Source organism: Schistocerca nitens, chromosome 4 (genome assembly GCF_023898315.1).
Source record: "Schistocerca nitens isolate TAMUIC-IGC-003100 chromosome 4, iqSchNite1.1, whole genome shotgun sequence".
Lineage (NCBI taxonomy): Eukaryota > Metazoa > Arthropoda > Insecta > Orthoptera > Acrididae > Schistocerca > Schistocerca nitens.
Window position 1 is genome coordinate 133,648,546 of NC_064617.1, and position 16,766 is coordinate 133,665,311.

Consider the following 16,766-nt stretch of genomic DNA (forward strand, 5'->3'; position numbering starts at 1 on the left):
TACACCGGTGTATAAAACTACAACCATCGGCAGGGTTGATAAGTTTTGCAGTTCCGAGGAAGTATACTGTTACTTAACACGGAAAAAGTGTATTTTCATCCGGGAGAAAGTGTATTTCTAACTGGGAAATCCGGGAAAAATCCGGGAATTTTTTTTTCTCGTCCACGTATACACCCTGTGAATGAAAGCAGCCATCCTTGGAGGGGCGGTGACAGAGAGCAGGGTATGGGTGAGGGAAGAGAAGAGTGCTGACTGGTGAAGTGTGTAGGGAGTAGGTGACAATAGGACAAGGCTACCAGGCGCAGTGTTGAGAGGTTATGGGGGTGGGAAGGGAGGTGGAGGGGAAATGGGGAGTGCTGCCTTCTGCCAGTGCACCCACTGATCTCTACTACCTCCCCCCCACATCCTCCCAATGCTGCACCTGGCTGCCTTGTCCTGCTGTCATCTAGTCCCCCATGCTCTGACAGACAGTACTTCTCCCCCTCTCCCCCCACCTACCCATACCATGCTATTCCTCCCCCTTCCCCACACAACTCTAGATCGCTGCTTGCATTCAGTGCAAGAGTTGCTTTCTGGCTGCAGCAGCCAGAGATAAAGGTGAAGGTTATGTGTGTGGGAGGGTTATCTATTTGTGTGAAAGTGTGTGCATTTTCTTCTCTGAAGACGACTTCGGCTGAAAGCTTGCTGCGTAATACACTTTTTATTGTGCCTGTGTGAAACTCAGTGTGTCATCTTTACAATGAGCAGCAATCTATCGGTACTGGAATATTGTTAATATTCCAACCTGGACTTTCCATACTTAGACAATAAATTTGGTAACGTGAGCATAATTACATGTAGGAGAGGGATCATCAGTACTGTAGCATTGAACAGCTTTTTAATCTCTAATACATCGCTGGACTTATTTCTCGATAGATACTGTAACAAATCAGATAGTACAATCTGCATAATGATAATTTGGTAAACAAAACCATCTCTACCTCATCGGATATATGGTATCTAATGATGCAGCTCAGTCTTAAGCAGATGATAGTCAGTGCTGAAGGGGTGTAACATCCACCTGTCCCTCCACATTTTTCACTGTACAACTACCAGATCACATGTTGGTGCACATATTCATATCTACTGAGGAACTAATACTTTTTCAAGCAGTTTTTGAAGAAACTGCTCACTTATGATTTCACATTTTACAGCTTCACACTGATACTTTGTATTTGTAAAGGAAAATATTATGGTGCTTTAAAATTAATCAACTTGTCACACTTAATGTATAGACTTTGCATTGACAAATTTTGCCATTGGTATTATGTTACATAAGAAATTATTTTTAAATCCAGAAGTAGTTGTATCTATATCCAACTTAAACTAAATGAGAATTATATAGTGATGGTACATTGCCCCATGTATCACTGGAAGCTGTAGACAAACTATTAACTAACTGGTGGCATATTTATTTCTAGAACAAGTGCTCCATCTTGTTATCTGCAGTATAACACTGTATACATCAAAAGTCTAGAAATTTTTACTGTTTGTAAAACGTTAACACACAAAGTTAAAGAAACGGTAAGAACGGACAAGTTTAATGATCTTCAAACAATGCTACAAGTGAGCTAAGCACTTTTGGGCAAAAGACTGGAATTATTGAGTGGAAATTTGTGGTTAGTGCTGTAAGAGTTGTGCAGTTAATTTACATTACAATTCATATTGGGTCTTGTTCAGTCTTTTTATAAAGCGAAATTGCCTGCCCTCTACATTTTGCATTACATAATTATGTACATTTAAATTGTAGCTGAATCAATACAAGCTGAATTAATGTGCATTTTGTTGGGTATTGTACAGTAATAACTAGGGGCCTATCAGTTCACAATAAATTGTATTGTTTCGCAGTATATGAAATGAGATTCTAATTCAATTTCAAATAGGAGTTTTTCTAATCTAGATGAAACTGTGGCATAATATACATGGTTTTTTGTAAAGGTATAGTTCTAAATATGTTCCTGCCACCACCCTCTCCTGAAAAGATTTCAACATTAGCAGTTTTAAAGTTTTCCTCTGCTGTTCCTGATGGAGAGCTAATCATGTCGAAGATAAAGGAGTTCTTTCCATTCCTTTTTTGCTGGTTTTTTGCTGTTAATAACAATGGTTCCAAGAACAAAACACATTTTCTTTGAAATATTATTCTGCCCAAATTTCTGAGTCAGGCCACCGTTGTCTTGTGATTATTATTTCTGAAAATACGTACATCATTCTACATATTATACAATCTCTTGCAACAAAAGTTCCAGAACTAAATAGCAAAGAAATCTATACCAGCACTTGGACACAAATACTAATGTAAGAATAAAGAAAAATGAAGTAATGTGTTGTAAAATGTTTTGCTCCCAATTTCCTGTGATATTTCAGCCTAGAAATAGTTTTTGTGTGGTTCTGCAGCCATCAGACAACTTTCAGCATCCATTTGGCTTGATGAAACTTTACAAACTGGAAATGGTTGAACATGAAATGTAATTATTTACACATTACATTCTATATGTGTGATTTCAGTGGATAATGTCACAACAGTTCTCTGTAAGTACTTGTGAAAGACTACCATGTAATTTTGTAACATCAATCAACAAATGAACTAAATGTTCAACCCGCATTGTTAGTCTGATTTGTGGTCTTATAAGTACTTTTGCTTCACTGATTCTTGGGAACATATCAAAAGAACAAAAATCTGTGTGATGATATGTCCACAGCTTCACAAAGATTTTGACAAAACGCAATTATAGTGCCATAGAGGTATACAAATTATTGGTTCAGAAGAATGATCTTCTCTACAGTCTTCTGTTCAGGCCATTGTTGATTCTAAATGGCTTTTATCCAAAAGCATTGTTAACCCACTCGCACAGAATTCACCAGTGTTTTATCTGTCAGGGTTAACTGCTGAACAGAACTGCAATTGCCTTGATATCTGTAAATGTTGTATTTCTCATTTTGTCAAATATGAGAAATATACACTATGGGGTAATAGTTCACACAAGTCTCCATCTGATTAATTGCATGAACAACCAAGGAAAACAGGAAACTTCCCCATTATGGATAAATTTGACTTTCAGATTGTCTTTGCAAGAAATTATGGTTGGGTACTACTCATGTAATTTTCTTGAAGCAATAGTCTACAACACCCTAGTACTTCAAATAATGCATTCTAAACCACAACTTTATTCCTCTACCAGTTTTGGTTCATGAAACCATGATCACTGAAGGGAAAGCTGGACATACGTGATTTACACATACATATCAGTGAGGTGCCACACTAAATGAGCCCTCCCACCTTTCTTGTCCCAGGTGTTAGTGGGCAACCCTTGCATGGTCACGTCTGTCCTTGATTTTCTTCATGAAAGTGGTTTGTTATCCCAGGTTTAAGTACCTGAATTTCCCTCTGGGATTGAAGTCCCATGGTTAGCTTTGGTGTTGGTTATGGAGCCCTTGACCTTGCCTCCACACCAACCACGTTCTTCCCCCATTTTCCGTGTGATTTGTCTGGTCTTTTGTGCCATTTTGTTTCCCATTTTCTTGAGTCCTCTTCCCCTGGTGTTGAACACATTGTGTCGTGATCATGCCACGGTACGAGGATTGGGAAAGGTGAACAGTGGTGCTGGTGCACCAATGCATTTTCCATTCCGCTTAACCGGACTGTGCTGTTTGTGTATTTCCTCCCTCGGTTTCTGTCACCTTAGATCATGGGACCAATGATGTCACTATTTGGTCCCCTCCCCCAATCAGTTAACCAGCCAACCATCAGTGAGGTGCCAATATACTGATATTTAAGTGTAAATCACTAATATCCAGCTTTCCCTTCAGTAACAATGGTTTTGTGAGCTGAAATTGCTAAAGGAATAAAGTTTTGTTAGTACAGCTGTTGGTTTGCAATGCACTATTTCAACTATTCATTTATACTGAAATCATGGTCAAGAGTCTTCTTTAACAGATTAAATATCACTCTAGAAGACCATGTCACCTACCTGGGACAAATAACCAGTAAAAACAACATGGCAGTCATGAAAAACACTTTAATACGTCAAAAGAGAACTTTTAATCTTGTAATCTGAAAGATAAAAATTCATTCTGTTGCTTTGACAAATTAAAATCTCAAACAAGATTGTTGAAACCCTCTTGAAACAGAAAACTGTTGTACATTTGGTTTACAGGGTGGCTAAGAATTTTGGGTATGTAATGCATTCATGGTCACTCGCTGACACATTCTCAGGAGTCACTGGTACCAGCAGTTCCTTACTGTGACATAGTGTAGGTGGTAAATTTACATATGGTACAGTATTATTTTCTAATTTTCTTAGATGTCATTTATTAATGTGGGCAAAAATACTATGAGTTTGTTGCATGATGCTTTCTTTTCCTCCAGGTCTTGGGAACAGTAAAGGACATATGGTTTAATTGCCCCAGGGTGGCTCATGATTCTTTTGTATATGATGAGCTATACTACCTTCCATGTGATCATCATATATGTCCCATGCAATACCGAGTTTTTAATAGACCTACTGCAACTCCTACCTATTGTAAGAGATAACTGAAAGGACTGCAAACTTTGCAAGTCCTCATTTTAATAATTTCTTTTGATTTCAATAATTTCTTCGATTTTAATTGTTACCCAAGAAATAATTTTTTGCTTAATTTTTCCTCCATTTTGGTTAGATTTCCCTCCCACCATATTTTTTCTAAATTTATATGGTACTCAACTTATCCGCAGTGTGTGGTCGCCTTACACTTGCCTTAAACTAGAAAGCTCCCCATGTAGGTCTTTGGGCAGAGATTGTGGTCTCCTGTTCCACCAACATTGGTGCATGTGTGGGCCGCCTCACATTTTAGTCTCATGCAGGCAGCCCATCTGCACCTGCAGGGTGTGCATCCTGGTACGTGCGTGCTATCTTCTATGGTTTGGAGCAGCCGTGGCTGCCACATCTCTCTCTCCTGGCCCTCGCTCACTGGTGCATCAGCGAGTACTTTGGTAGGAATGCTCCTTTGTATTGCTGATATCACACCTCTGGATGGTGCAGACGGTGGTTGGGGTGGACCGCCCTCTGCTTTTTGGATGCCCTGTAGGGTAATCCACATTCACGAGCTAACACAGCTTTAAATTTCTCACAGCCACAATAACTCATCATGTGTTTACTGCCAAAGTTTTCTCACATCATCTCACTCTCCCTTAGTAGTGAACAGTACTGGCATGTATGGCTGCCAGCGCACTGCACACAGATATCGGGCACCAAGCAGTGGTATGTCACATGCCCAATGTAGTAACTATTGAAACAGTGATGTGGATCTCAGCTCAACTTCAAATTCTACATGCTGACGGCTGTCTTAGTCACCAGCGTGAGTCCGTAAAACTTCCAATTTTCAGAGGTATCCATGGCTACTGTCAATAGGAGAGGACCACCTTCTCCCATATTCGGGGTTTCACACATGTAACTGTTCTGGGGTGCCAAGTCTTTAAGGTGTTTAGGCTGCATCACCTGGAGTTGGCTGCAGCTTGGCATGTGGGCACAGCATCAGACACATCCATCTCTTCTTCCTCTGCAGACTGCAATGTCACTGTGGCTCTACAGAACTGTGATCCGCCACACCTGTCATTCTGGTCCACATTCCTTGGAACTTGGGCCTTGTCTGCAACCTCTATGCCGGCAATGGTTGATCGCTAATGAAACTTACACAATGACCATACTGACTTGGCTGTCTCAGCAGATATAGGTAATAATTTCAAAACAGAAAATTGTATTTCCATAGCATCCCAAACTCTGTCTGACCATACCATGGGGGCTACAACCAAGGATGGAGAAACACACTAAGAGAAAATACTCAGTATTTGGTATGCTCTAGAACTGATGGAGATTTATTGCAAGAAAACATTTATTCTTGTCGAACATGTTAAATATCACTTTGGGGGGAGAAGCTGCATTAAATATGATAAATGTGTGTCTGTTATTAAAAAAAATGAACTGCTGCATGGTCACAATTTGATAAACTGCAAGAAATACCAACCACTTTTATTCCCTATTTTATCTCAGTGTAACACAGGATATATTTCATCTGTATCATTCACATCACACTACTGAGTTGCTAGCTAACCTGAAACAATGAAGAATTCAGCCACTTCAGACTGTTCAGATGGACAACAGATTAAATAGGGGTGTCTTCAGCCTTGCCTCTGAAGAAAACATTCTACCTCAGATGCATAGTACACAGGTGTTAACCCTTAAATTGATCACTTTCAGTGCATTGATCCAGTACAGAGTTAAGGTGTGGAAGATTGGTAGTGCTGTGGGCATCTCAAATGAATGGGTACATAATATTTTGCATAAACATTTGGACATGAGAAAGCTATCCGCAAGATGGGTTCCGCGATTGCTCATGCTTGGAATTGTGTGAAGTGTTGCAGGGATGGTTTGCAGTTGTTCAGGAAGAATCCGCAGGACTTTAAGTGTCGTTTCATCACTGTGGATCAAACGTGGATACATTACTATACTCCTGAGACCAAAGAACAATCTAAACAATGGGTTACCAAGCGAGAATCTACACCAAAAAAGACAAAGACCATTCCTTCAGGAGGAAAGGTTATGGCGACTGTCTTTCGGTATTTGCAAGGGATAATCCTCATCGATTATCTGGAAAAGGGTAAAACTATTACAGGTGCATATTATTCATCATTATTGGACCTTTTGAAAACCGAGCTGCAAGAAAATCGCTGGCGATTGGACCACAAAAAAAGTCTCTCTCCATCACGACCCTGCACCAGCACACACCTTAGCAGTTGTGGTCACAGATTTAATGGAAATAGCATTCCCTCGTACTGATGTGGCATCTTAATACAAAATACCTGTAGCAAGCAAGTGCCTTGTATCACCACATTAGAAACAGGAGCTACAAGTTCCCAATTGTCTAGAGAACAGTTAATAGAATTACTTCTTTCAGTATTTGAACTCTGCTTACTAACAAACTGAGCTTCAACATTTTAGGTCACTACCTATAGTACCTACAACCCAGTGGAGCATCCATGGAGTCCTTTGTGTTAGTGACCACTTCCCAATCATGCTATCCTTACAGAGCTGAAGAACTAACAAATTTTTACCATGCTGGTCTATTAGACAATAGAGCTAGCAAGACTACACTTCAAAAACACTGTTAAAATTCAGCCAGTATAAAGAAATTGGTAGTGTGCTAAAAGTTGCTACTGGTGTGATCATATGTACCGCAGGTGCAACAATACATTGTTCTTTATGCCTTCACCAATGGCAGCCAATGCCTCATAGTTCAGACTATGAGCAGAGGCTATTAGAGAGCTTACAAGAGCATATGAACATAATCTCTCGGAGTCTAAATTAATTATGCGTGAATGATTCTGGCAAGTTACAACTCTTAATAAAAAATAAATACATATAAAAAGGAATGTTGCGAGCAATATGTCATGTATGATGTCACTCACACCATGTGGTTTAACAATTCTCTGCAGCTGATGCTTAAAAGTGTCAACACAAGCCTCTAGTTCATTGCTGCTAAAACTTACAAGCTTTTCTAAGACTGGTGAAAAATTGTGACAGGTGTGTATAATTGTTCATCAGTAGGTTTATTATTCAGTTAGTTTATCAGCTATAAATATGTTGGAACAAGCAATAAAGTCTTCAGGAACTTTTTTGTGCTCACAGTTTTGTTTTCTTGAGTTTAATTGTTAGTGACATACATTATTTGAAACGGCGACCAATTAACCAACACTGGGTGCTTCTAACACTAAAAAGTGTGTTGAATGTATTGAAAGATAGTGATTTTGTGTTCAGTGCCAAAGAATTGTAGGAGGATAGCTGGAATCTTGAGGATGCAGAAACTTGGCAAAGTCATGATAGTATGAAAGCAAAACTCTCAAATGTTTTGTGAAAGTGCAGAATCAAAAGATACAGCCAATAATGGTGATGCAATTGTCAATAATGAAGAAGCGGCACTGACAAAGTTAATAAATCGGGTGAAACTTGCCATGATGAACCTCATGACATGCTGTACCATCTGTTTACAAATGATAATGTTTGCTTGTTCATCGTACTAGCATTATACAGTGGATTTGTTTAGGCTATTATTTACAGGTAATGTACTCCAGTGTATAGTTGACTAAATGTAAAACAATGCTGTGAAGGTATTTCTGAGTGATAATATGTAGATCAGTTCTCTGATTTGTAGGTGGAAACATGTTAGTGTAGATGAAAGACTTGGCATCTTGGGTACTTCATTACATATGGGTAAAGTGAAATCCGTCCAATTACAAGACTACTGGATGGAAGATCCTCTCTTTCAAAATAGAGGAATAGCGATGAGCGTGGGCTGAGACAGATATATGATCATCTTACGCTCATTACATTTTGCTTGAAATCTCTGGCTAGGAGAGACAAAAGCAGATGAGATTAGACAAAATTCTACATCAGGTAAGTTATTTTAACAATAGACTGTGTCAAGTGTATTACTCAGGAAGAGATCTGTCTTTAGATGGATCAGTGTTTGTTTGGAGGGATTGGTTGTCCTTGACACCAGCAGTTCTCAAACAGATTCCTTTTGAAATACTAAATATTTTATGCAGACCTAAAAGAAGCAAAACCTGGTCTTGTGTTCACCCTTAAATGACAATAATTTAATGAAAGTTATCCAAAAATAGATACGTTATACACTACTGACTTCTACAACAGTAACCAAAAAACTCGCAATAATAAAGTACGTAAAATAACAGTGTATTGATTCCACTGTAAATTGATAAAATTGTTTCCATTTTATGGGACGTATGAATATGTATTTTCATTTTGGCCCAACTGTTAATGTAAGGCATTTTAGAAGAGAGCTGTGAAGACGCATCTCAGGTTCAGCATCCAGTCTGTTATAATATTTTGTCTTCGTAGCCGCATATGCTGAGAATCCCTTTTCTCAAAAGTATATTGTAGGGAATCGAAGAAGAACTGATAAAATCACAGAAAACAAATAAGGACAGCCAGATGCAGATTTGAACCATTATCACCTTGAACATAACTCCAGTGTGTCAACCACTGCACTGCCTCATTCAGTGCATTATAGTGGACATGTTATAACTAGGATCCCCAGGCACTGCTCTAAGGTAGCATTTGCTACACCACACTCCGAAGGCATTGGGGGAACAGAATGGCAAATTACTGTATCTCCTAACAAAATATGTTATCAAAGAAACTATAAGGAATGGTAAAAATTACTCCAAATCTCTCAAAAAGAAATCCTCAATTATATGCTGCTTATGTATTAACCATGCCAAACTCATCTCCAGTGTGTCTGTGGAGTACCTATGATAGTATTACATACCTTTGATGAATGCATTTCACTGACCTGTCTGCAGGGTTGACTAAAACTAGATATCTTTTTACCTATACTGCCAGCTGACAAAACAGTATCTGCTGAGTGTTCTTCACATTATTACATGTCAGTAGACATTGTAACACCATATAATGAATGCTGTATCCTTCTTTACCAGCTTTGGGGAAGTGTGGAGGGAATAACTGCAAACCTGACCTTGTGGGGCATTTCTCTGACATTGGTTTTATGCATACAACAAATTTCTTATTTCTTAAACTTACATGTCTACCTGTCCACATACATTCAATATTTTTAATCCTTTTGACATAATATTATGCTGTGATTTTAAGCTTGCCCGTAAAGTATTTTATGTGCTGAAGTCTTTGCATGACAGGTGCAAGAGGTGTGCCTCTTGCCACAGGTAATATACTCCCCTTTTTTAGCACTACCAATTCGTTTCTGTTACTAGATGCTTATTTCTCTCTTGTAACCCTTTCGTGGGCTGTGGGGATATACTTCCCACTAAATGTATTTCTTTACAGTGGTCAAATGAATATGTGTTACCACTTCTGTACACTCCTGGCATCTAGTAGCAGTCTGCTGCACCTGCTGTAGTTTCTGTTTGTTGTGAAATATAGCCTTCAGGACTGTGGGAAGTATATATATCCCACCAAACAACCGTGTTTTAATGGTTATTGGGAAGTATGGTTACTATCAATGTAGTTTCTGGAAGGAGCTTTGGAAGTATACTTACCACCAACTTAGGGGTATCCCAAAGCTTTTGAGAATACGTTTTGCCACCTCTGTCTATGCCTGACATCTTGTGGTAGTAAACTGCACCAGATGTATGAAAACAGCTACAACAGTCAGTTACTGTTTGTCGTGGGATCACTACTGTTGACAGAACACATTGCTTTGCTTCTGCAATGTACATTATTGTGACCTGTATCGGCTCATACCTTTATTGCGACCGAGCGAGGTGGCGCAGTGGTTAGCACACTGGACTCGCACTCGGGAGGACGATGGTTCAATCCCGCGTCCAGCCATCCTGATTTAGGTTTTCCGTGATTTCCCTAAATCGCTCCAGGCAAATGCCGGGATGGTTCTCTTGAAAGGGCACGACCGACTTCCTTCCCCATCCTTCCCTAAAACCGATGAGACTGATGACCTCGCAGTTTGGTCTCTTCCCCCAAAAACAACCCAACCCTTTATTGCATGATAAAGTTTCAAGGGTCGTTTTCACATTGTAGTAAGTAAACTTTAATATTGATAACAAATATTTTTTAACTATAGTAAAAGAAAACAGAAAATAAAAACTGAAAACATTGTTCATTATTTATTTATTTTATTTTTTTTATTTTTTTTTTTGTATTTTTATATTTTAAATGGCAGCATGTAACAGCATACAAAAGGGAAGTGGGAAATCTAGTTACCAGCAGTTGCAATACCTCAAAAAGGTGCTGTGGTGGTACATGTACCACCATAGTTTTTGGTCCTAAATGACAAAAATAAAATCGTCAAAAAATTGTCCGTTGATCATATTTTTCACAGGATAGCAAAAACCTTATCTTCGCTGAGTTGCTACAAAAAGGCATAAACGAAGGGTTAAAGTATCTCACATTAAATGACACATGCCAGGAATTAAGCTAATGGTTCTCTTCAATATATCCTCTCTTCCCGTTATCCACCAGGCCTCAATCTCCGCTAATTTCAAGTTGCCGCCACTCATACCTCACCTGTCATTCAACAACATCTTTGCCTCTGCACTTCCGCCTCGACTGACATCTCTGCCCAAACTCTTTGTCTTCAAATATGTCCGCTTGTGTCTGTATATGTGTGGATGGATATGTGTGTGTGTGCGCGCGAGTGTATACCCGTCCTTTTTTCCCCCTAAGGTAAGTCTTTCCGCTCCCGGGATTGGAATGACTCCTTGCCCTCTCCCTTACAACCCACATCCTTTCGTCTTTCCCTCTCCTTCCCTCTTTCCTGATGAGGCAACAGTTTGTTGCGAAAGCTTGAATTTTGTGTGTATGTTTGTTTGTGTGTCTATCGACGTGCCAGCGCTTTCGTTTGGTAAGTCACATCATCTTTGTTTTTAGATATATTTTTTCCCACGTGGAATGTTTCTTTCTATTATATTCATATCATTTATTTATTTTTTTCATGAAATGCCTTAAATCTGTAGTTAAAAACTGGAAGGGAGTTTGTTGAAATGTGAATATGAAGCATGTTGTTGTTCACGTGTGTGTCAATAATAATAATAATAATAATAAAAGAATTTAATATTCTTATGTATTTTAAGAATAAAAGTTCCAAAGAGCATAACAGTTTTTAAAATTGCAGAAGACAGAATGGCAGACTAGTGCAGACCTCACAAGATGAAATATCAGTTCTGTTAATGCGAACATTTAAATATGAAAAAACTGTCCTAGCTTTCAGTAACGTTAGCCTCTTCCTCAAGAAGGACAGGGGGATAGATTGGGGAAGGTGGGAAACCCTGTTGTAAGGTGAGGAGTGTCTTCCCCCCTCCCTCTCTTCTTCCTAGAATTTGAGTTTCATGTCCCTCCTTCCCCAAGCCAAACCTATCCCTCTTACCTCCCATGAGGAAGGGACTAAAAGTTTCAAAAGATAGTAAAACAGTAATGATTTTTTAATTTGTGTATTGACACCACAGGAATTTCACCCCTTGAAGATAATCAGTGCCCAGCCATTCTTTTTTGTAGTAATACAGGGTGATTCAAAAAGAATACCACAACTTTAGGAATTTAAAACTCTGCAACGACAAAAGGCAGAGCTAAGCACTATCTGTCGGTGAATTAAGGGAGCTATAAAGTTTCATTTAGTTGTACATTGTTCGCTTGAGGCGCTGTTGACTAGGCGTCAGCGTCAGTTGTTGCTAAGATGGCGACCGCTCAACAGAAAGCTTTTTGTGTTATTGAGTACGGCAGAAGTGAATCGACGACAGTTGTTCAGCGTGCATTTCGAACGAAGTGTGGTGTTAAACCTCCTGATAGGTGGTGTATTAAACGTTGGTATAAACAGTTTACAGAGAATGGGTGTTTGTGCAAAGGGAAAAGTTCTGGACCGCCGAGAACGAGTGATGAAAATGTAGCACGCATCCAGCAAGCATTTGTTCACAGCCCAGGAAAATCGACTCGCAGAGCTAGCAGAGAGCTGCAAATTCCACAATCAACTGTATGGAGAGTCCTACGAAATAGGTTAGTTATGAAACCTTATCGTCTGAAACCTGAACGTCAACTACCCGAGACGATGGATCGGCCGCCAGGCAGCCTGTGACAGAGCACTTCATCACTGGCCTCCAAGAAGCCCTGATCTTACCCCCTGCGATTTTTTCTTATGGGGGTATGTTAAGGATATGGTGTTTCGGCCACCTCTCCCAGCCACCATTGATGATTTGAAACGAGAAATAACAGCAGCTATCCAAACTGTTACGCCTGATATGCTACAGAGAGTGTGGAACGAGTTGGAGTATCGGGTTGATATTGCTCGTGTGTCTGGAGGGGCCCATATTGAACATCTCTGAACTTGTTTTTGAGTGAAAAAAAAACCTTTTTAAATACTCTTTGTAATGATGTATAACAGAAGGTTATATTATGTTTCTTTCATTAAATACACATTTTTAAAGTTGTGGTATTCTTTTTGAATCACCCTGTATTACATTTTTCTCAAGTGAATTTTCTTTTTGGTGCAGTTGATAAAGTAAATATGAAAATATTGTACAATATCTTTACAGAGATGCATTTTTCAAGCCAGTATGAGAGTAATATACAGTGTTTTGGAAAGATGTATACACAGTCTACTCATTCAGTAGTTCAGAAACCATATTCGATATTAATTTCTATTTATTTATATACTTTTTAACTGCCTTAGTGTCCATTAACAACATTGAGCTATTAATACTCTATTCAAATGATCTTTTCAACGGCTAATGCATAGACTTGCTTGCTGATAACGGGTTCTAGACAAGTCATTTAAACTGAAAATAAATGCTATTCACAACTGTCATTGATAACTGTTGAGGTTAACAGTCAAAATCATTGTCTGATAATTCATTGTGACTTCATCTCCATGCTTTTTATACTAAGTGAAAATGGTTTTGTCAACCATGATACTTTTAAAGAGGTACTTTTCTCGGTTCATTTCATTCTAAAAAGCCGTAGCTGTTGCACTGTTTATGAATAATATTTAGTTTGGTATAGGTAAGGGATTCCGCATGTACTCATGCTCAGAATTCCATTCCTATCATTTCTTAAGTTTAGCTTACAGTTATTAAAAAGTTCAGCTAAAAGTATACCAGTGTAGCAGACTCACAAAATGTTCATATTATTATCTGGTTGCATGAAGCTTCAATTTACATTTACTTGCTAATAACTTATTGATGATGACGATGACACAATGATGGTGAAAATAGATGGAGGTATGGCTGATTAAAGGGTATGCAGACAAACTTCCTGGCAGATTAAAACTGTGTGCTGGACCGAGACTTGAACTCGGGACCTTTGCCTTTCACGGGGAAGCGCTCTACCAACTGAGCTACCCAAGCATGACTCACGCCCCGTCCTCACAGCTTTAGTTCTGCCAGTACCTCGTCTCCTACCTTCCAAACTTTACAGAAGCTCTCCTGCGAACCTTGCAGAACTAGCACTCCTGAAAGAAGGGATATTGCGGAGACATGGCTTAGCCATGGCAAAGGTCCCAAGTTCGAGTCTCGGTCCGGCACACAGTTTTAATCTGCCAGGAAGTTTCATATCAGCGCACACTCTGCTGCATAGTGAAAATCTCATTCTGGAAACCTCCCCCAGGCTGTGGCTAAGCCATGTCTCCGCAATATCCTTTCTTTCAGGAGTGCTAGTTCTGCAAGGTTCGCAGGAGAACTTCTGTAAAGTTTGGAAGGTAGGAGACGAGGTACTGGCAGAAGTAAAGCTGTGAGGACAGGGCGTGAGTCGTGCTTGGGTAGCTCAGTTGGTAGAGCGCTTGCCCGCGAAAGGCAAAAAGGTCCAGAGTTCGGATCTTGGTCTGGCACACAGTTTTAATCTGCCAGGAAGTTTCATATCAGCGCACACTCCGCTGCAGAGTGAAAATCTCATTCTGGTATGCAGACTTTTTTCCCAAGGCCTCTCCTGTACAATTTTCCCTATTGTTACATGAGCTGTTAGTTACTATAATTGCTGAAACTGCTTTGCCTTATTCATAAAGTGCCCATGACCTTTCATCTTTCCAAATCCTGTAGGTCTCAAGTGTTCTGGGGAGCTGACCTATTGAAACTATAGCCAAGTCTGCAAGTTTCTTCCCCCATCGTTTCTGTAATTTGGCATATCTTGCTTTTCTGTTTAGTACATTATAATTGTTTAAAATTTACAGGTTCTGTGGGAGCTGACAGCTGGCACTCTGGGCAAAGCCCCAGCCGCCGTCACGGACTCCCTTCCTCCAGCAGCGTCCGTTGTTGCTGAAGCCTCAGCAGATGCTGGTCTGCCACTGGAAGATGAGGATGAACTCGAGGACATGCAGAGCAGGCTGCAGGCTCTCCGAAGTTAATGTGAAGCTGCACTGTTTGTATTTCTGTGAGATATTTCTAGCAATTCTGTTTTACTGACATATCTGGAGACAGCTGCCACAAAGTATTAGTTTATGTAATTTGCTGTAATTAACAAGAAGGCCAAGAATACTGTTCTACTAATGTACAAAAATATTTTTAATATTGCTATAGTATTTAATGATTTTGTACCTCATTTCGTAGATTTGTCAACAGTATTTTTGAACAAGTAGAGACAATAAAAGGGAACACATTTGATTTGTTTGGTATGTAATGCAGTCTGTACAACTTGTGAAGGATCAATCATATTAACTGGCAAAAAAGTAAATACAGCTCTTCGGAGTAATAATTCAAAAGCCCTGAATATTTTTCTGTTCTACACATAACTTAAGGATGAAAATATGAGTATGTTTAGTCCAGACACCGTGCAATGAAGTATTACTCTGCATTAATTATGTGCCACGTCTCTGTGGTATGGTCATAACATCCAATTTAGATCAGTTAAATGTGTTCATTATCCAGGTATCTAACAAAATGATATTCTGAATGCTGTTTGAACCAGTTAATCTTACTTGGAAAGAACATTAATGCATCCGTGAAAGGAAAGTGATACCTTTTGTCAGATTTTATTGTATGCATATGGAAGATTGTCATTGTAATTAAGCCATAAAATTCAACGTCTAATAGCCCCTGACTCTCAACTAAGTGTAAATTAGGGGCACATAGTCCCGAAATAAGAAGCCAATCTTAAAGTCGCTCATTGTACATTCAACAGTCAAACCAGCAGCTGCAAGACTTCACTTTGTTTACGATAGGTAAGCAGTATTTACTGGTGAAACATTCAATTTTTTAATCAAGGATCTGAAAGAAGAGTGTAATTATGACAAATGAGCTGAATGTATTATGTGTACATCAAACAGATGTGTTTTGTAAAACACCATTGCAAAGAACTTTAAATTTGTTCTTTTCGTTATGTCGTTCTGCCTGGTGGAGTGCCTTCAAACATACAGGAAACCAACTTCTTTAACAATCCACATATTGTAATTGTGCTTTGTAATTGCAGAATAAGTGTGTATGTGTGTGTGTGAATGAATGAGTGAGAGAGAGAGAGAGGGTGTGTTATTTATGAAATTATTCTTTTACAGTTCGGAGAAAGCCTGACACTGTGTACATAATAGTGAGCTTAGAACCTATTTATATGCAGCTTTAAAAGTTTTGATGATGTAAATAATTTTTGATTTAATTCCTAAATAAAAAGCATTAATCGCTTGTACTTAAAAATAAACCACTCTGTTGTGCTTTTTATAGTTTATTTTCCTTGTTGAATAAAGCACATTTGTTCACTTAAATGTTTCATTTTTTACATATATAAAATGCATTTCTACGACAAATGCTTATCAGTATTCACAACCCAGGTACTTTCAACCACTATACGAGATGCATTCAAGTTCTAAGGCCTCCGATTTTTTTTCTAATTAACTACTCACCCGAAATCGATGAAATTGGCGTTACTTCTCGACGTAATCGCCCTGCAGACGTACACATTTTTCACAATGCTGACGCCATGATTCCATGGCAGTGGTGAAGGCTTCTTTAGGAGTCTGTTTCGACCACTGGAAAATCGCTGAGGCAATAGCAGCACGGCTGGTGAATGTGCGGCCACGGAGGGTGTCTTTCATTGTTGGAAAAAGCCAAAAGTCACTAGGAGCCAGGTCAGGTGAGTAGGGAGCATGAGGAATCACTTCAAAGTTGTTATCACGATGAAACTGTTGCGTAACATTAGCTCGATGTGCGTGTGCGTTGTCTTGGTGAAACAGCACACGCGCAGCCCTTCCCGGACGTTTTTGTTGCAGTGCGGGAA

At 39.2% G+C, this 16,766-nt stretch overlaps 1 protein-coding gene across 1 annotated transcript in view; it reads left to right on the plus strand.

Annotated features, from left to right (window-relative positions):
• The window catches only part of LOC126251903 (charged multivesicular body protein 3), a 63,440-nt gene extending 47,186 nt beyond the window's left edge, over nucleotides 1–16,254 (plus strand). Inside the window, exon 6 of the mRNA XM_049952629.1 lies at nucleotides 14,734–16,254. Within this exon, the coding sequence (XP_049808586.1) occupies nucleotides 14,734–14,907 (174 nt within the window). The 3' untranslated portion in view covers nucleotides 14,908–16,254. The remainder of the gene's footprint in view (nucleotides 1–14,733) is intronic.
• The last annotated feature ends 512 nt before the right edge of the window (nucleotides 16,255–16,766 follow it).